Source organism: Cydia fagiglandana, chromosome 14 (genome assembly GCF_963556715.1).
Source record: "Cydia fagiglandana chromosome 14, ilCydFagi1.1, whole genome shotgun sequence".
In the NCBI taxonomy this organism is placed as follows: Eukaryota; Metazoa; Arthropoda; class Insecta; order Lepidoptera; family Tortricidae; genus Cydia; species Cydia fagiglandana.
The window spans coordinates 15,428,648-15,450,207 of record NC_085945.1 but is presented as its reverse complement, the minus strand read 5'-3'; the positions used below and the strand labels follow the sequence as shown (position 1 = coordinate 15,450,207).

Sequence of the window (21,560 nt, the reverse complement as noted above, 5' to 3'; positions counted from 1 at the left end):
CAACTTTCACTAACGCCGAGCTCACAGTGATCTGCCTCATTCTATCCGCCGATACTTAGGCACTGGTCCCACCGCGAGCTAGTAAGCTATGAGCTATCGGCTAGCCTATAGCTCATAGCTTACTAGCTCGATAGCTCACCGCTGGGCGAGTAACTATAAATATCGCCGTGTCTCTTTTATATACACGGGAGTGCTTATCTTTTGTTCGTGTTTATAGCCGATAGCTCATAGCTTACTAGTTCGCGGTGGGACCAGTGCTGTCGAGCGTAGTTACTGTGGGGCTCGCAGATTCCGAAGTCAGGACACGTTCACGCAGGCTACTCAAGGCGTGGGTGTTACGTGCAGAGTAAGTATTTTCTTTATTGAGCCAATCACAGTACAGTAAATATAATCAGTTTACAAAATTAGGGAAAAAGAGGATATATTTAATTGGGGAACAATAAAGACTTATTATCTAACACGTGACATAATAAAACGTAAAAAATAGCCAAGTTAGTACAATAATTAATTATAAAAAATAAACACACAAAAATAGTAAAAGGCAGAAATCGACGTTATTTATTTACACGTTTTATACTTAAATTTATTATGACCTATTCGCGACAGTTCTCCCCCACGTGTGTCAACACCGTATTTAGAGGAGCGTGTAGGAATAAGCCTGGAAGCTGAGCAGCAAACGTCACCTGCGCGCGTGTGTACAATGGCTACTCTTATTTGACCGTCTACATCGGGAAAGAGTTGTGCGATTTCGCCTCTAGACCATGTACCTTGTGGCACGGAGCAGTCGCTAATCGTGACGTTGTTGACCTACGTGCAATTTCTGTCTGGTGTGATGAACGTCGGGCATATTCGTAGCTGCGGCGGTATAGCTCAATAGTGGGACCGGATTTATGCACTAAAAGTTATGATAATTCTAAAGTTGAAAAAGTGATACTTATCTGATATAGGACATATTTTTAAGCATATATGCAATATATGATGAAAAGTTAGAACGAGCGTTAGATATAAATTAGGTATTTATATATTTTTAGTAATGATTTTTTAATATTGAATTAAAGTGCAATGTTTAAGTTCCATTGTTTATAATATGTGTGACGCTTTATAATGTAAAATTATTAGAAATTTTTTTAACGTGCTTCTTTGTCAAACTACAATTAGCTTATTATTTTGTCGATATTGAATTAAAGTTTAATAAATCCACAAAAACATATCTAAATTTATAAGTTAATAGGCAAGCTAAAAAGCTAGAATAATAAGATATATGCTTTAGAATTAATATGCGTTTTTTGTCCTATAAGATCTAATATTGAATTAGAGTCTGTAAAAATAAGTCTATTACTATAAAATAATATACGCAGCCATATTATGGAAAGTAAGAAATTTCTGTGTGTAGCTTGCATTGTAATCGTAAAATCTAGTTAAAAAGGCGCGAAATTCATACATACGCCGCGCTGGTCCGTCAGTCGCCGGCGCGGCGCTCGAGAGCCTATCATAGCCTACCTATACCTCGCCCCTCGCCCCACCTCCCGCTCAGTAACACTGTCTGTCTTTTCTTATCATTCATTTGTTTGTTTACCGTGCACATATATAAATTAGATGCGGACATTACGTGAAATTAAAATATCTTATTAAGTAAAAATACCTACAGCTGGTCAATCAGATCTTGTCAGTAGAAAGAGGCGGCAAATTTGAAAAATGTAGGCGCGAAGGGATATCGTTCCATAGAAAATTTGAATATCGCGCCTTTTTTTAGTGACAAGATTTGCTTGACCATCTTTATATACCTACGCTAACGTCTACGTAATTTACTTTCTAGACATCTCGCTCACAATAATATGCGAGTACGAGCGAGATGCATAGAAAGTAAGTTACGTTCTCAATAACGTTTATGTCAGTGCCAAACTGGTGGTAGTCACACTGTAGGACTGTAGAGTTAGACCAAGAACAGTCTGCAGCGATTTTGATAGCCCACGCAGTGCAAGTGTTATTTCATTGTATATTTCATTATCTTGACTAATATTGCAATAAAAATGTACAAGATATTCACAACTATTTTTTACTATACATAGTTTGTCAAAGGACTGTCTCATTTCAAACATAGACAGGGAGAATCATCATACTATCTTTGACTTACACTAGTACTAGCACCCAAAAGAAAAGAATGAATATAGTTTTTTGTTTTTATTTACTGACAAATTGGTTTGACCAACTATACCTATTTCTGGTTCCTATTGTCATGCCCTGTCCTATTCAATGTCAATATCATAATATGTATATTATAAACCAACTGCTCAATATTACACGGTATACATCCTGAATATACAATAAGGTAAGTGGCCTCACTTACCTTATTGTATATTCCGTGTGGGCCGTATATGCCTATATACAGCCCACCTTAAATTAAAATGGTTTTTTTTTAATAAACAGGATATGAAGTATGAAAAACTCACTCAAATAGGTTTCTCATTTATTTAAGTTTCTTCATTATACCAAAATAGTTATAAAAATATTACGATACTCTTGGAAAATATACCTTTTATAAAAGTCCCATTATGGGCCTTATTGAACACTACCAGTGTATTACTTAATCTCGCAAAAAATAATCATGTTGACAGTAGGTAATAACAGATTTTATTGTTTTTAACTTAAGAGTTATACATATACAAATAACAATATTTGATACTTCATAACAGGAGGATTTATTTATAATAAGTGAAAATAATTATTTTGGGTCTTAATAACTAAAGATATAAAAATTGTCTAGTTTTCGCGAAAATAGTAGGTAACTAAACATAAATCTTTATTAGTTACAGTAGTCTCATCTTTTAACATCTGGGGGCACGGCAGTGCCCCCGCCAAGACGAGAAAAGCGCAAGGGCACTATCTACCTTTTCTCGAAGCGCTTCGTCGTTTTTTGGAACCCTCATAAATTGGGGTTGGATTATACCAGATAAACAAAGTTCTCGGACTTATTAAGCATATCAATTGCATAGCTCTTATACTTTAGATTTTATTCATATCTAAAAACTTCGATTTCGTCACTGACTCACTCACTTGATGATCATCAATACCGGGTACTTCCTGAAGTCCTCTAAGAAGCTGAAATTTGGTATGTAAGATAGTTTTAGTACATAAACAACAAATAAATTCAAAAAAAATTTATCCCTAAGGGGATGAAGATGGGGTTTAATTTTGTATGGGAAATCAATAATCGCTGAACCGATTTAGTTGAAATTTGGTATGTAGATAGGTATTGTTATGGGGAAGGATATAGAATAGATTTCAACCTCAAAGTTTACCCTTACGGGGTGAAGGCAGATTTCAACCCCAAAGTTTACCCTTACGGGGTGAAGGGTTTATATGGGGAATCAGTAAGAAGTACATTGTGTAACAGATGCCCCCAGATACTTATTTCAGGATTTTTAATAGTAAATCACCCCCAACCCTTTAAATTAGGGGATGGAAGATTGTCATAAACAACTTACAAAAAGAAGTGAAATCCCATCAAAAACATTTTGATGTAAAATGTTGCCCAAACGAAACCATAAGGCTCGCACTGTCAAAAAGTTATCAGATCTCTTGCCAAGCTTCTAACTCTACAAGCCCTCTAACTTTACTAGCTCTACACCAAAAGTGTGTGGCTTGGCCGTTTCGTTTCTACAAGAACTATTGTATGTAAGTATAATACAAAAACCGCTCAAATGCGAGTCGCACTCGCGTTCCAAGGGTTCTGTACATTACACAATTTTTAACAATATATTTTTTTAGAGAAAAGTGAGTAAAATGTCTTTAAAAAACCCGTAGGGATCGGAAAACTAGGTACTTAAGTCCGACTCACGCTTGACTGCACATTTCTAATAGGTTTTCCTGTCATCTATAGGAAAAGAGCTAATATGTGTATTTTTTTCATAATTTTAGACCCAGTAGTTTCAAAGATAAGGGGGGGGGGGATGGTCATTTATTGCGTATTTTCTTAAATAACTTCTAAACTATTTATTTTAAAATTATGAAAAAATATATCTGAGATTCTTAAAATGAGCCCCTTCATTTGATATATATATGTATATATATATATTTTTTAATTTATTGAACAATAAGCCAAATAAAGTACATTATTATTACAAGACCCATCGTGGGCAAAACCTTGAGGAGGTTTGTATGCCGATGGGGAGTTCGAGAAAATAACATGACAATATACATATCTATCTTATACTAATTAAAATTCTAACAAAATTCTCTTATATTAATTCTTATTCTAATTCTCTTATATTAATCATAACAAGATATAGTTTTTTTTTCTTCTATTTATCATTCATCTCAAAAGTGACCCCTTTATTTGAATTTCTATTATTTACTTTACATGTATGTCCTTGGGCTATAGACTTACATGTGTATACCAAATTTCAACTTATTAGTGCAGTAGTTGCGGAGCAAATAGGCTGTAACAGACGGACAGCCAGACACACGAGTGATCCTATAAGGGTTCAGTATTTTTCCTTTTGAGGTACGGAACCCTAAAAATAATGAATTTAATAAATTTTTCACCTTATGCCCATGTGGCGGTAGCGAAACAGCCAAGCCACATATTTTGACTAAGGTGTAGAGTTAGTGAAGTTAGGGCTTGTAGAGTTTGAAGCTTGGCTCGACAAGAGATCTGACAACGTTTTGACAGTGCGAGTCTTATGGTTTCGTCTTAGCAACAAAATTTACATGGAAATGTGTTTGGTGGGATATTTTTTTACAGTATAAATATTTATTCACTCCCTTTGACGGCTTTGACCGTGTTTTAAAATTCGTCACTCGTTGCAAAATATCTATTTTTCGCAATTCTATCGTAAAAGAAAAGAAAACTAACGAAGAGGTTTTACGCATACGAGGGCCACACTGAAAGTTTTGCGTAACTTTTGAATAAAACCATTTATAACCATAATAATACATTTATTGCTTCTCAAAATGTTTCCCTTTACATTCTATGCACATATTCACTCGCTCGGACCATTTTTGGAAGCATGAGGCCCAATCACTTGACTGCATGATTTCGACGTGGTGATGAAACGTAGTAACTGCCTTATCCGGGGTCTTAAATGTCAAACCCCAAATTAAATCCTTAATTTTGGGAAATAGATAGAAGTCACAGGGTGCAATGTCTGGATTATAATTCGTATAAGAGACATTTTCCACGTTTTCGTAATTAAAAAATATTTTTGCCTTTATTGCGGTATCGGTGGACGCATTATTATGACGCAGGAGGATGCAGCTTCTCGGTCGTCTCTCGCGGTCTTTTTCAATGACTGCGGGCACACAAATGGTAGTGTACTACTCAGTATTTAACGTTCTTTTATTATTTAAAAGTACGGTACAAAAATGTCGCGTTTAAAAAAAACAGACGATCAAAATGTTTGGCAACGCTTTTGGCTTGTTGAACTTCTATGGGCCTCCTGTCACCTTCGAAAGACCCATTGACTGGACTAATGCCTTTTTTCCGGATCGTAGCAGTAAATCCAGGTTTCATCTCCTCTAACGATGTTATATACAGGATTTGAACTTCCTTGCTTATACTTACGCAGCATTTCTCGGCACCAGTCAAAAAGTACCTGTTTTTTGACTGAAGTTAATTCGTGAGGAATCCAAAGACAACAAGGCTTCCCGACTTTTAAATATTCTTGTAAAATCTTTTGTATTTGTCTCATACCTATCCCTAATTGTCCTCAAATTTCGTCATAGGTGATTCGTGGGTTTTCTTCAATGAGTCGTCTCACAGTAGCCACGTTTCCTTGAATGACGCCGTGGACGGTCGACCTTCACGAAAATCATTATCTAGAATAATACTGTCTCTACTAAATTCACCATACCAACGCCTCACGATGCTCAGATGTGGTGCTTCAATCCCAAAAGCATTTTGAAGGCAAGCACTACACTCTTGCGGAGTAAGCGAACTTTTAAAATCATAACAAAATCATAGCTCTAAAAATATTTTCGCGTTAAAGCCACGTTCAACGCACTGCCTTACTTTGACAAGCCATTAAAAACAAAAGACGATCGATTTGTCGCCAACATTTGTCACATTCCATAATCAAAAGCCTGTATTTTTTTTAAATATACAATTCATAATTTAAATGTTTACCAGTGGCCAGTAGTGCAAAACATTCAGTGTGGCCTATGTAGTAGGAGAGAGGAGTTTGTTAAGAACTATAGACAATAGAAGAGGAAGGATGCTTGGGCACCTGATACGACACGACGAATTTATCAAAAATATCATAGAAGGGAAAGTTGAAGCAAACAGGAAGAGGGGAAGACCAAGGAGAGCGTACATGGATCAAATAAAGGATAATTTTTAAGAAAAAAAACCGACTTCCATGGGGGCCGGTGAAAGATTATTGTAGTTGGTACACTACGTAGAAAAGGAGGTAAAACCACCCACTTTTCTACTAGCATTTCGCTTCTGTAATGGCTCCTCTACAGGATGGGCCAACGCCAGCCACTCCAAGGGACGCAGCCATGCGGTAGAATGAGATAGCAATATCACTTGCTCCCTCTAACGCATAAATGCGTCCCTTGGAGTGGTCGGCGTTGGCCCATCGTGTAGAGGAGCCATAAGGGTCGTAGTTCTAGCCTAACCTAACCCACTTCTCAGATAGCAGTTCGGTTCTGTGAGGATCGCAGTTCAAACCTAACCTAACCCACTTAATGGCGCATGCGGTGCGGTGTACGGGGGTTTAAGCGAGAAGGGCTAGTAAGATTGGCATCATCATACTTTATTTAGTGATTTATTTAGTTAAGGTATCATAGTGGTTTTCCGGGTCAAGGTCCGGGTCCGAACCGGATCCGGGTATGAGCCCGAGTCCGGGTCCCAGTCCAAGTCAAAACCGAAATTCGTAATCACCAAACGTGTACCATGCGTCGTTGAAGAGTTCTGTTCTGGTCATCATCAGCAGTTCCACTTCATCAAATGCGACAGTTTTTAATGTAAATGCTTGTTTTTATGATGAAAATACAAAAAAATCTATACGTATGCCATTAATATTTGAGGAGTTCCCTCGATTCCTTATGGATCCCATCATCAGAACTCGAGCTTGACAAAAATGTGGCTTAAAAACTTAACTTGTTTAACAAACATAACGAAAAGGAAAAATCGACAAACGTGAACTATGCGTCGTTGAAGAGTTCTGTTCTGATCATCATCAGCAGTTCCACTTCATCAAATGCAACAGTTTTTAATGAAAATGCTTGATTTTCTGATGTAAATGCAAAAATCTCTATACGCATGCCTTTAAGATTTGAGGAGTTCCCTTGATTCCTCATGGATCCCATCATCAGAACTCGAGCTTGACAAAAATGTGGCTTAAAAACTTAACTTGCTTAACAAACGTAACGAAGAGGACAAATCGCCAACCGTGAACTATGCGTCGTTGAAGAGTTCCGTTCTGATCATCATCAGCAGTTCCACTTCATCAAATGTCACTTTTTTGGATGTATATGCTTGATTTGTTGATAAAAACCCAAAAATCACTATATGTATGCCTTTAAGATTTGAGGAGTTCCCTCGATTCCTCATGGATCCCATCATCAGAACTGGGTTTTGATAAAAACGGGACCAATCTGTATGCATATACATTCAATCAAAAAAAGAATTTTCAAAATCGGTCTAGTAATGACGGAGATATGAAGTAACAAACATAAAAAAAAAATAAAAAATAAAAACATACAACCGAATTGATAACCTCCTTCTTTGAGATTTGGAAGTCGGTTAAAAAGATCAACGTCGTGTCGTATCGGGCTGTCAAAGAGAAGGTGGAGGACCGCCAAACATGGAAATTGCTCCACCGACAAGAGTCATACTCTTAAATATATGATGATGATCGTAAATACCTACCTATGTATTAACAAAAAAAAGTCACTTGTAATTAGTTACTGCCTTTAAAAAGTATAAGTGCCTCAATGTTATTAGACTTTTTGATTCTTTAAAACGTCTTTAGGTCAATAAAGCAAGTGAAAAATTATTAGAGTTAGACCAAGAAAAGTCTGCAGCAATTTTGACAGCCCACGCAGTGCAAGTATTATTTATAAGTCATAATTTCATAGAAGTTTCTTCAAATCGACCTTATTAATAAGAGATTAAAAATATTGAAAATTATCTTAAAATATTTTAATCTAATATTTCATCTCATACGTTCAATAAGGCCCGGGACTAGACCTTTTTACCTGCACTGACAGTGGGCCTTCTTAGCAACAAGTACAAATTCAGAATAATTGGGAATAATAGGGAGCAACTGCTATTTTTGAATGCTGGGCCTTGTTACCCGCCGGGCCTCATATGCCTGCACCTCACCTACCTTATTTATTTGTTTTACAAGGGGAAAAGTTGTTGATTAACCGCTCGTGCTAATATTAATACCCAAACAAGCGAAACATTTTTTTTTATTAAATAGGAGGCAAACGAGCAGACGGATCACCTGGTGGTTAGCGATTACCGCCGCCCATGGACACCCGCAACACCAGAAGGGTTGCAAGCGCGTTGCCGACCTTTAAGATGGGGGTCTTTGAAGGTTTGAAGGTCGTATCGGACAGTTCGTTCCACAGTTTGGCTGTGCGAGGCAGGAAGCACATTAACAAATTCAAACATTCTAAAATTGAACCACGAGCGTAGCGAGTGGTTCGTAAAGTTAAACCTTGAGCGTAGTGAAGGTTTCAAGGAACGTAGGTTAAATAAAATTTTCACCACATCTGCTCGTAAAGGCCCTCTTGATTGTTCGAAACGGATAAGAAAAGTGGCATTTAATTTGATGCAAATTTTGAGTTGTTACCGTAGGTAAATTGGATCAGTTGGTTGGTAATATTGACTTTAAAATGATAAATATTGAATAACGTTAGTTTGAAATTGATTTTATGATTAAGTAAATATTATCGGAGATCGCTCTTAAAAAATATATGTCGCTAGTCATTTATAACCTAAAAGCGCCAAATTACGCAAAATTATATTGACATGACACCTGTGTATTGAATTTGAAGAATACTTTAACAAGGGTAGTTATCTGTATGACAATGCACCTAAAATAATTTTCAAATGTATCTATTATTTCTATACTTAACACGATAACGAATTCTACGTAAACGAAACCGCGGGCAATCCCTAGTACATATAGAAATAAATAAGGGAAGGTAAGTTTCCATTAGTGTACTGTGTAAAATAACTATTTACCATTGATAATAATTTTATAAACGCTTTGCGTATTTTTAAGGGCACCGCGCTAACCGCTAGCCCGCGACCGTCGATCGCTGCCTCCTGCCACGGCGCACAGTGCGGCGCGCGCAAACGCCGCGCGTTTGAAATGTAGCTTAATATAAGCTCGGAATGCATACTTACGTATCAGTATTTAGTGTCGCCGTGATTTTATATTTCTAATCTTTTGTGTGAGAAGTAAGATCTTTATTATGACCGTGTAATATTAACTCTACAAACTTTAATTCAATATTGGCTATACTGCTTAACGAGAAATCAATATCTAGACAAGCACATTGTCTACATTTCTAACTTTTTACATGTATACTAAGTTGATAGATAATATCGTAATTTTGCAATATCAGCTACTCGAATTCTGTATTTACATAATAATTCCTGTTTTTACGTTCACCAGAAAGCAGCTGTTCCAGATTTCTAAAAACCGAATATTGTGAATAAATTAAAGTGTTATTGAATATGTTAAAGTTTTTTGTAACTTTAATTTTATATTTAGATAGTTATTTAGCAAAAATTGAAAATTTAAATATGGCCGAACGCTCCACCTAAAATTTTCTAACTTTTTACATGAATGTTATTTAACATGCTTACAATAACATATCAAAAAAGAAAAAACTTTAATGTTATCAAAACCCATTTTTGTTCCACCGCTGGTCTAGTAGATGGTAGTGGATTCGTTCGAGGCCTTTCTAATGGTAAGTCGACCACGGGAACCTTGAGGTTGGCCCCGCGACAGGTTCGACACCATTGGCGCTTATGTGATCGATAACGAATACTACCGCGCAATCCGACTATGTGATATTTTTGTTTTAACTCGCTTATCACTGTCGAGTGGTTGCCGTTGTACAGAGCGCGAAAATGATGAATTAGCAGCTTGGTGAAGTCTTCTTTAGCGCGTAGGACGGGTACTTGCTTGCTTCCGCCGTCTGTCACGATAACTCCGTATTCGTCAAGTTTAACTGCCATTCTGTGCAGCGGAGATTTTCTCGGTAGCGCATGCCCAGCTTCCAGGGACTTTATCTCTTCTGGATAGGCTTCATATTGGCTCCGTTTGATTAGCGATATCTCAGCTAAAATCAAATTCCCCTTGATCATTTCTGTATCTGTTTTCTCATATGGCAACTTGGCGTTATTTACCTCGGTGGCAACCAGAACTCTAGCCGTGGCCCTAACTAAATGCGTGAATTCGGAAAAACTGTTTACCTTAGGTAGGTACTCGAATTTACTTTTAGTTTTCGTATTTGAGCGTACGGATTTTGACACGTGTCGTCGTCTATGACGTATCGCGGCGTTGTCGGCGACGGGCGCGAGCGTTTGAATTATTGCCGACCGCGGCTTATGGTCGCTTTCATGTTCGGGTTCTACAGCCCACCGGGAGGTTGCTTCAACTTGAGCAGGTTTGCCTCGGTCAAACGTCGACGCGGGCCACGTTGTGGGCAATATCTGCGCGGTGGGCACGTCTTTGGGCGGGTTTAGAGAGCTTTCGCTCCCCCCGGCGAAAGACGTGTCGCCATTTCTATCTACGCTAGATACCGCGGGCTTGTTTGACGCGAAGCTAATTGTGTTTACGGCTCGTGCCCAGCTAATCTTAGTTGCAGGAGAGGCCGTGTGTAATCCGTGCAGCAGTTTATGATGACCTGCTTCGCATTCGCCTACACCGCATGCTACGTATTTGCATGTATTCGGCTGATGAGGCGCGGATCCTAAACACCTAAAACACAGCCGCGCGCCCTTCGCTAGTTCCCATCTTTCGGAAATCGTTGCCGCCGTAAACTGTGCGCACGTGCTAACCACGTGATCCTCATTACAAATGGGGCACGTATTGCGCGGCGGGACAGAGATGGACGATTCCTGATTGGATCTAGCTCCGGTTGACGCGGGTTTTTTTTTATTGTTATTTTCGCGTGGCTTGACTTGCGCGACAGTATGTTTACTACGCGATCTACTCTCCGTTTCGCGTGGGTAATTTTCGTGGAAATCTGACTCCGAGTCCGTACTACAGTCGCGGGAGAACGCGGGGGCGCGAGATCTAGAGGGAGCGTTGCTCGACCGCCTAGGCTCGTGCTCAAAAGATGCCGTGTTCACTACAGCTCGCGATCTATTAGTCGGTCTGCGGTTTACGCGTTTGGCTGCAGTACTAATGTCATTGAGAAACTCAGATAAAGCGGCTAGGCCGGGAGTTTCCGAATTAGTCTGCCTATATTTGGCCCATTCGTAACGCACTATCAAATTTAATTTGTCCACTATTTTGTTCACTAGTTCAGGCGCGTGCAAATATTTTTCCTGACGCAACGATTTTATAGTGGCGACGGCGTTTGCGATATGCGCGGCGAAAGAAGAGATATTACCATTGTCTTCGGACAAACGCGGCATGCGTTTGATATTATGCAGTTCCGTAAGTACAATTTCTTCGGGGTCGCCGAATTGCCGTTCTAGCGCTTCCATAATTTCGTATGGATCCTGAACTGTGTACATGATCGATTTTACGGCCGTCCGGGCCTCGCCTTTAAGTGCGCGCCTAATTCTACTGACATTGTTAACGGCACTAAACATGGGCGACGTGTCCTCGAACTCCGCCCTAAACGATATCCATTCGGTTATATCGCCACCGAATGTGGGTAACTCTGGCGGCTTGTGATACATTGGCGCGTAGGTACCTTGCGGCACCTCTAAAAATCGCGGTGGCGGCTTGCTAACCCTATCGGTCGCGGCGCGCGGCGCGGTCTCTTTCGGCGGCGGGATTTTTACGTTTTCACTCGCGATTTCGCGCTGTAGCCTCGCTTGTTCTACCCAACTTCTAGTTCGTACCTCGGCCTCGGTCGCGATACTGCCGCCGTCAGACTGCGCCTTAGCTTGGGCAATCTGCAGCTTCGTTTTGGCGGTATCGGACTCTGCCTTGGCTACGAGTAGAGCGGCTTTACGAACCTCGAGCTCGGCTAAAAGCACGGTTAATTCACTATCGCGGTCCCTATTTGCCGATTCGCGGACAGACCTAACTGATTCGCGAACAGACGGCGCTCGCGGCGGCGGCGCAACAACGGGCGGCACTAAAGTATTCGACCTACTGCGAACTACCACTGTTTCATCATGACGCTCTTCTGAGTGTACCGACTCATTATCTCTCTCACCACTAGTTTTCCGGTTGTCGCTGGTGCCTTTGCTCCACGTATGGGTCTCGCCGGACGTAGTTTTGCCGGACGAGGGCGTGGGCGTGGGGACAGGCTGGTCCCGTTTGCGTGAGCGAAGTGATCTTCCGCTTTGTGACATCTTCTTCTTTCTTGATTTTTACGCACAAAACACAACACTTGACACACGCGGGGGGTCCCTAACTATATACAAATTTACCTGCCTAACGCCTATGCTCTGACGCTACAGAACGCAACGCCAGTGCCCCTAAGCGTGGATCCCTCGGTGCACTGAATCTCCCGCAATGGCTAAGTGCAGTGCCTAGAGCGTTCGAAAGCAGCGTGATGGTATCACCATGTGACACATGCAACTAAAGTTGCCAGGACGCGTGAGTGGAGGAAAACCTACAACACTGCACGGTCCGCCGGCAAGCCGGTAATGGTGGGTTATGGAGAGGTAGGTAGGTAAGGTCTGAGCCGAAGCGAACTTCGGGGGCTCAGCGCGTTCGTTTTTCTTTTTTCCTCTGAATCAAGTAAAGCTCTACTTAAAATTCAGCGCGTACGTGTTTCTTTCTTCATTCGGCAACGAAGGACCATAATGTCGAGCGTAGTTACTGTGGGGCTCGCAGATTCCGAAGTCAGGACACGTTCACGCAGGCTGGAACACGCTGGCTGGCTCGCTGGCTGCTGGTTACCTCCGGATTACCGCACCATTACCGGGAATATGTAGGGTGTTTAATGAAAACACATTTGTAGGTTTAAAAGAAAACTTGGAGAGTGTTGGGAGGCTGGTGCCTCTGTTGATGCTTGTAGATGAGAATGAATGAGCTCCCAGGGTGGGCGCGTATATATAGGCGCGCTCAGCCCACCCCCACCGTAGGTACTCTAGGCCACGCCTACTCAAGGCGTGGGTGTTACGTGCAGAGTAAGTATTTTCTTTATTGAGCCAATCACAGTACAGTAAATATAATCAGTTTACAAAATTAGGGAAAAAGAGGATATATTTAATTGGGGAACAATAAAGACTTATTATCTAACACGTGACATAATAAAACGTAAAAAATAGCCAAGTTAGTACAATAATTAATTATAAAAAATAAACACACAAAAATAGTAAAAGGCAGAAATCGACGTTATTTATTTACACGTTTTATACTTAAATTTATTATGACCTATTCGCGACAAGTGCCTTAGGATGACTTAAGGTACGGTAGGCAACATATAAGCGACAGTTCGCGAGGAGACAGAGACTCTCGCGTCTCTGTCGCCTGTCCCTGTCTCGCTCGCGAACTGTCGCTTATATGTTGCCTACCGTCAAGTGACGGTCGCGCCGGTCTCCGGTCGCGGTCTTCTGTCTCTGTCGCGACAGAGACAAGCCATAGGCAACATATAAGCGACAGTTCGCGGCGAGACAGAGACAGGCGACAGAGACGCGAGAGGTCTCTGTCTCCTCGCGTACTGTCGCTTATATGTTGCCTACCGTCAAGTGACGGTCGCGGTCTTCTTTCTCGGTCGCTTGTCTCTGTCGCGGCTCGAACCTCCACCTTTACAGGACGGAGTCGAGTCGGTCGACCCAAATATCACCTCACGATTCGAGGATGGGTGGGTTCTTCCCCCATCTATCCTCGAGTTATTAAGTACCTACTAGGTAGGTAAATACATTTTTTAATGACTGTAATATTAAGCAGGGCTTGATCTTTTCAGGAAGTCCAGGGCGACGGCGAGTGTTGTGCCATCTGTATAGAGCCTTACAAAGTGTCCGAGACGCTCAGATCTCTGCCTTGTAGGTGAGTTAGATACAAATTACAAAACATACCTACCTACGTATTAATATAAGGTGTGACAGGTACCTAGTTAATGTGAGAGTTACCAAGATTTAGGCACTAAATAAATTGTCTTATGAAATAATAATGAATTTGATTTCTAACTAGAGAGCTAGAGACAAAGGATGGTTTACCGACATTTTCAGAAACGCATACATAGGTATAAATATTTGTCAGAGACACATAAAAATCCATTATTCTAGGCGGAAAGTGTGATAATCAAATCGGTTGTCAGTTTTGAATTTTTTCCGATGCAAAACATAGAATATTTGCTTTGTAATATGAGATTAAAAAAGAATTGTCTGTCAGTCTCCAATAACAAGGAAATACATTCATTCTAGGTACTCCGCCAGGCCACACATGCACATTCTTATATTCTGTTTGATTTGCCCGCGTTACTAATGATCGTGTGTGTGTTCCAGACACGATTTCCACAAGAACTGCATTGATCCCTGGCTCTTAGAGCACAGAACGTGCCCGATGTGCAAGATGGACATACTCAAGTATTACGGCTTCGTGGTAAGTTATCTATATGACTCCTAACCTATACGGCTCGACCACGACATTGCGCGACTGGCGGCGGCGGGGGCCAACATAGGTTGGAGCGAGACACAGCGATCGGACCTTTCGTTCTATGACCATGTTCTATAACCTATAGTTGCTGCCGTCGCCGCTGGTCGCGCAAAGTCGTGGCCGGGCCGGTAGCATTTTTCAATCTCGATGGGTCATCTCCATAATTTATAATCTAAAGCAGCGGTTGGCAACCTTTTAGCAGCCAAGGGCCACAAAGTAGTTAACGGAGGTAACGTGGGCCGTACTGTGTGATTGACTAAGTCACACAGTAAGCTCAAGAAGGCTTGTGCTGTGGGTACTCGGACGACGATATATATAATATATAAATACTTAACTTACATATATAGAAAGCAACCATGACTCGGGAACAAATATCTGTGACATCACACAAATAAATGCCCTTACTGGGATTCGAACCCAGGACCATCGGCTTCACAGGCAGGGTCACTACCCACTAGGCCACACCGGTCGTCTAAGTAAAGGAATAAACCTTTAACCTTTTTTCCGTAGTTCACGGGAAGCCAGGAGAGCATCCTGCAGCTGGAAGTGGAGGAGGCTCGCAGCCGCGCCATCAGCCCCGCGCGGAACCGCCACCCGCTCACACTGGTGAGTACGCCTAATAAAACCGGTCAAGTGCGAGTCGGACTCGCGTTCCAAGGGTTCCGTACATTACTCAATTTTTGACAATGTATTTTTTATATGTGAAACGTGAGTGAATTGCCTTTAAAAAACCCGTAGGGGTCGGATCAAAAACAAAGTCCGACTCACGCTTGACTACATATTTCTAATAGGTTTTCCTGTCATCTATAGGTAAAGATCTATTTTATGTATTTTTTTCAAAATTTTAGATTAGTAGTTTCGGAGATAAAGGGGGAGGGGATGGTAATTTTTTTATTTATTTATTTAAGAAGAAACAAACAGTCGTTTACAAATAGGTTTACAAAAATATTTCTTAAATTAAGACCTGGAGTTTCCTTATTATATATAAAAATTGCAGTCTGTAAAATAAAGTAACATAAACATAAGGTACTAGATTAGTTTGAACGTATAGGTATACTCACGAGAGTCGGAGTGAAATTAATGGGTATTGATTAAATTACCGGAAAGAGACATAAGTAATGAAAAATTACATACTTAATTAATTACCGAAAAGCACGTTTTAGTGAATTTATGGAATACTGGAGTCAGTTATGTAACGCTGCCATACATGACCCAAAAAAATTTTATTAAGCTATGAGCTTCATCACATCTGATATTTGAGTAATTCTAAGCATTTCTAGCGTGAAGTGGGGGGGAGGGTGGGGTACAAAGACGGCCGCCATCCGTCATCTTTAAAAAAAATCTACTCTGATCCTGGTGGGTACTAGGGCAAGTTTGGTATCATTTTCGTATAAACCAAAGACGTAGAATTCATTGCTGATATTTGTTTTTTCAATTTCATAGTAATTTTACAAGAAAAACGTAAAAAGGTGAAAAATTTGGTTGGAGATTTTTGCTACGCGGAGCCGAAACTACAAAAGATAGAAAGTTGAAATTTGCACACTAGATTACATTTATAAAGTGTACAAGAGATAAGAAGCGATTTTGAGAAATTCAACCCCTAAGGGGGTTAAAAAGGGGATGAAAGTTTGTATGGGGTTCAAGTTTTATTTTAAGCTAGGAATTTGAAACTTCGTAAAACGATATATTATTAAAATACAAGAAAACTAATTTCAGCGTTTTTGAAAATTCATCCCCTAAGGTGGTGAAAAAGGAGTTGAAAGTTTGTATGGATATCAAAAAAAATTTCGAACGCGGGACTTGAATCTTTGTATTTGGGGATATTATTAAAAGACAGGAAAAGTAATTTCAGCGTTTTGTAAAATTCATCCCCTAACAGGGTTAAAAAGGGGTTGAAAGTTTGAATCCATTACAAATCCGAGTAGACACACATTTCTTATTGGCTCCCAGGCTTGAAATGCTTAGAATTACTCAAGGAACATATGTGATGACGCTCATAGCTTAATAAAAAATTTTTGGGTCAACTTTATAACTGCTTCCGCTAGAACAGTTAAACAAATCTAAACTATAAAGTTTTTCATTTTCGTTAAAAAGTTTACAAACACGTCTCATAAATACATTTTTTACATAGCATGTTCTACTATAGAGAATGGAAAACATTTTTTTCTTCTGACATTGGCGCTGACGTCTATGAGGAACTCTCAAATGTATTTGATGTAGTAGTGAGGGGACATCTAACACATTATTCAATATTTTGAAAAGTAGGACAGAGTCTACACAGTCTCGTCGACTAGCAAGAGTTTGGAGTTTATGATGTGTCAGAGATTCATTATAGTTAAGGTGAGTATGACCAGTTCTAAAATCGAGGGTTCTAACAAACTTCTTTTGTACTCGCTCCACTCTATCACTATGAACATTATGGTAGGGTTTCCAAACTGCGCAGGCAAATTCGAGGTGGCTGCGGACAAAACTGTTAAAAAGGATTTTGTAAGTGACACTATTTTTAAATGGCTTTCCTAATCGTAAAATGAAACCTAGTTGTTTGTACGCCTTTTTTATAACCGAGTCTAGATGAGGTATAAACGATAGTTTTGAGTCCATAATAACTCCAAGATCGCGAATTTGTGTTACTCTACTCAGACGATTGTTGCCTAATGTGAAATTATAATTAAGATTATTTTTTTTCTTAGAAAACCTTATAACATAACATTTATTCAAGTTTAAAAATAACTTATTTTGGGTACAAAATGTCTCTAGATTTTTTAAGTCATCTTGGAGTAAATAATAATCTTCAATAGAATGAATTATCTTATAAATTTTTGTATCGTCTGCGTAGAGCAGCACTTTCGAATTTTTAATATATTTATCTATGTCATTAATAAAAAGCGTAAACAGTAAAGGGCCTAAATGAGATCCCTGTGGTACCCCGGAACTAATGGACTTCCATTGAGAGGCGTAACCTGCTAGAACAACACATTGGCTCCGATTCTCTATATATGATTTAATCCAGCGGAATAGGTCTCCGTGTATTCCAAGGTGCCAAAGCTTGAGTAAAAGTGTATTGTGACATATTTTGTCAAAAGCCTTGGCAAAGTCTGCTGCTGTTTTTGCCTATTTTCTTGAATTACTTCTAAAATATTCATTCTAAAATTAAAAAAATATATATACTTGAGATTCTCACACTGAGCTCTTTCATTTGATATGTAACATGATATAGTTTGAAAACTTTATTTTTTAATTTTCTCATTTACCCCCCAAAAGTGGCCACCATGTTTAAAATTCATTTGTTTACGTTACATGTCCGTCTTTGGGTCACAAACTTACATATGTGTGCCAAATTTCAACTTAATTGGTCCAGTAGTTTCGGAGAAAATAGGTTGTGACAGACGGACAGACAGACAGACGCACGAGTGATTCTATAAGGGTTACGTTTTTTCCTTTTGAGGTACGGAACCCTAAAAAACGCATCCATCCAAACTCCTCTTCAGCAATTATGGTTGACACAACTTGACGTCCCTTTGCGTGCACGACCACAGATAAGATAATGGCTTTTGACAACCCTAAATAGCTGAAAGGGATACTGTCATATATTAGAAAGGGACAGCATGATTCGACACTGAACCGCTGTCTAACATCGGTTTTGTAGGAAGTTTCCTTTCTGTACGTTTGTACTATTATTTATTCTGTGATCCACCTTTATTTGGATACGAGTAGCATCGGGTACTTAATGCGCATCTTTAGTCATGATTTTATTTCTGTGTGCTTCGATGCAAGATTATTGCTGTCTAGCTGTCCTTTTCTCAGCACTCATCTATAGACTGCAGCCTCTTATCTCTTGCCGCCCTAGACCCGGGACTACTGGGCCTTAGCGCAAATCCGCCACTGGTTGCATACAACGATTTGAATGAGGGTGTCCGCGATCGAGATTTTCACTAGTTGGCAGCACCGTGACGCGAGCTCTTTTTCTGCTGTCAAAATCCACCAATAAAAAAATCATCGTTAAATGATTGGTAAATTATGACAGCTAGACCTCTCGCCACGGTGCTGTCATCTAGTGAAAAACTCGATCGCGGAAACCCTCATTAATAGCAGTGAGTAAAACGTATGTTGTTGTTTCAGCTGACGAGCGACAACTCGTACTCGGAGGCGGGCAGCTCGCGCTCGTCGCGCGCCTCCTCGCCCGACGAGCTGGCGCCGTCGCTGCCGCGCCGCGACGCCGCCGACAGGTAACATTTCTACACGACACGTCATTATTATCCCAAGTAACACAAAAGTAGCCGAATATTGTTTGAATAATAGATAGAGCATGCCGTACTGTAAGCTGAATAAGCCGTAATGCCGTGCTCTAAGCGTGCCGCCGCCGCTGCTGGAAACCATCGCGAGCGCGAACTTCTGGTCGAAGGGTGTGGTGTTTCGGCGGTTCCGTGGGAATCTTAAATCCTACACCGGAACATGCGACACAACTGAAAGCTAATTAATGATATTTGATTTGATTTGAATAAGGTAGCTGTATATCGTCTGTATAAGGGTGTACCCTTGTTTTGCCGACAAACTTTTCATCGAATATTATTTCATCGACAACGATTCATCGAAAGGTTAGTACTAGTAATATTGTTTCGCGTTATTTTGTTTCATATACTATTTATTTCAATTTTTCTTACTGCGTAGAAATACTATTCAACGAATATTACTTGATCGCTGATTCGTTTCAAATTATTTTAATTGGCACAACTACTAAACATTGCAATTCATTTGTTCGACGTATTGCTTTAATACATTTTTATATGTCGTACTACTCATTTATACATTTTTCTGGTGTAACAATTTTAGGTTTAGGTTAGGTTAGAACTGCGACCCCACACAGAAACGAACGGCTATCTAAGTCGGTTTAGGTTAGGTTAGAACTGCAACCCCACACAGAAACGAACGGCTTTAAAAGTAGGTTTAGGTTAGGTTAGAACTGCGACCCCACACAGAAACGAACGGCTTTCAAAGTGGGTTTAGGTTAGGTTAGAACTGCGACCCCACACAGAAACGAACGGCTTCAAAGTGGGTTTAAGTTAGGTTAGAACTGAGCCCACACAGAAACGAACGGCTTTCAAAGTAGGTTTATGTTAGGTTAGAACTGCGACCCCACACAGAAACGAACGGCTTTAAAAGTAGGTTTAGGTTAGGTTAGAACTGCGACCCCACACAGAAACGAACGGCTTTCAAAGTGGGTTTAGGTTAGGTTAGAACTGCGACCCCACACAGAAACGAACGGCTTCAAAGTGGGTTTAGGTTAGGTTAGAACTGCGAGCCCACACAGAAACGAACGGCTTTCAAAGTAGGTTTATGTTAGGTTAGAACTGCGACCCCACACAAAAACGAACGGCTTTCAAAGTAGGTTTATGTTAGGTTAGAACTGCGACCCCACACAAAAACGAACGGCTTTAAAGTAGGTTTAGGTTAGGTTAAAACTGCGACTCCACACAGACACGAACGGCTATCAAAGTAGGTTTAGGTTAGGTTAGAACTGCGACACCACACAGAAACGAACGTCTTTCAAAGTAGGTTTAGGTTAGGTTAGAACTGCGAGCCCACACAGAAACGAACGGCTTTCAAAGTAGGTTTATGTTAGGTTAGAACTGCGACCCCACACAAAAACGAACGGCTTTCAAAGTAGGTTTATGTTAGGTTAGAACTGCGACCCCACACAAAAACGAACGGCTTTTAAAGTAGGTTTAGGTTAGGTTAAAACTGCGACTCCACACAGACACGAACGGCTATCAAAGTAGGTTTAGGTTAGGTTAGAACTGCGACCCCACACAGAAACGAACGTCTTTCAAAGTAGGTTTAGGTTAGGTTAGAACTGCGACCCCACACACAAACGCACGGCTATCAAAGTCAAATATTACATTTTGAAATAATTTTATGCGTAATAAATTGTATTAAATGCAATCCAAAATGAAATAAGAAAACCCGTAAAGAAATACCACGATATAAACTATATACGAAATAACTCGAGTGCCAATTAAAAGTCCTAGATTTTAATTTACTAGTATCAATTCTTCGACGCAATGACTTGTCGATGAAATGAAAATACTTGAAACGTTGTCTTCGAAATAACATTCGATGAAATGTCTGTCGGCAATTCAAGGGTAAACCCTGTATAAGCGCTATTACAGACGTTATACAGAAGGTTTGGGCGCAAAGTGGGCAGTGCCCACGCCGCTTACGACTGAATAACAGTAATGTAATAGCTGTATAAGTGTGTGCCCACACATTGGATCGCTGAATAACACTTATATAGAGGCTGTCAAAAGCTTCTATACCGCTTTTAAACCAAAATTAACTTGTTTCTTTTATTTTCCTTGCATCTGTAATAAATTTTTAGTAAAAACCGCTACCATTATTTTCAGATCTCACACATCGTCACCAGACTGCACCGCGCCGCGCGCCGACACCTCGGCCGCGCAAGACTGAGACGGCACGCGGCTGTACGGCCGCGTCACGCAGGTGTAACAGGGACGGCTAGAGCCCTCCGTGCGTTGCCGTCAGTGTTGACCGTCAAGTGCGCTGTCTCTGACGTTTTATAGTCTGTTCATTGAAAACTGGCTGTTGGAACGAAATAGCAACAGGAAAATATGGCATAACTGTTCTAACAGTTTAATTGCAGCCAAATAACCCCTCAAAACTTAAAAAAACAATGCGAAAAAGACATTGAAAATCAAGATTGAACCCGTAAAATGTAATGCTGTGCAAAAGAATGGACTATAAAAGCCATAAGACCGTACTATAGCTGTCTTCCTCTGTCTATAT

The 21,560-nt window shown here is 40.2% G+C and overlaps 1 protein-coding gene across 1 annotated transcript in view; it reads left to right on the top strand.

Annotated features, from left to right (window-relative positions):
• The window catches only part of LOC134670947 (E3 ubiquitin-protein ligase goliath-like), a 146,576-nt gene extending 125,265 nt beyond the window's left edge, over positions 1-21,311 (top strand). Inside the window, 5 exon segments of the mRNA XM_063528781.1 lie at positions 14,068-14,150; positions 14,609-14,705; positions 15,270-15,365; positions 18,879-18,985; positions 21,161-21,311. Coding sequence (XP_063384851.1) covers positions 14,068-14,150; positions 14,609-14,705; positions 15,270-15,365; positions 18,879-18,985; positions 21,161-21,224 — 447 coding nt within the window. The 3' untranslated portion in view covers positions 21,225-21,311.
• Positions 21,312-21,560: the final 249 nt, after the last annotated feature.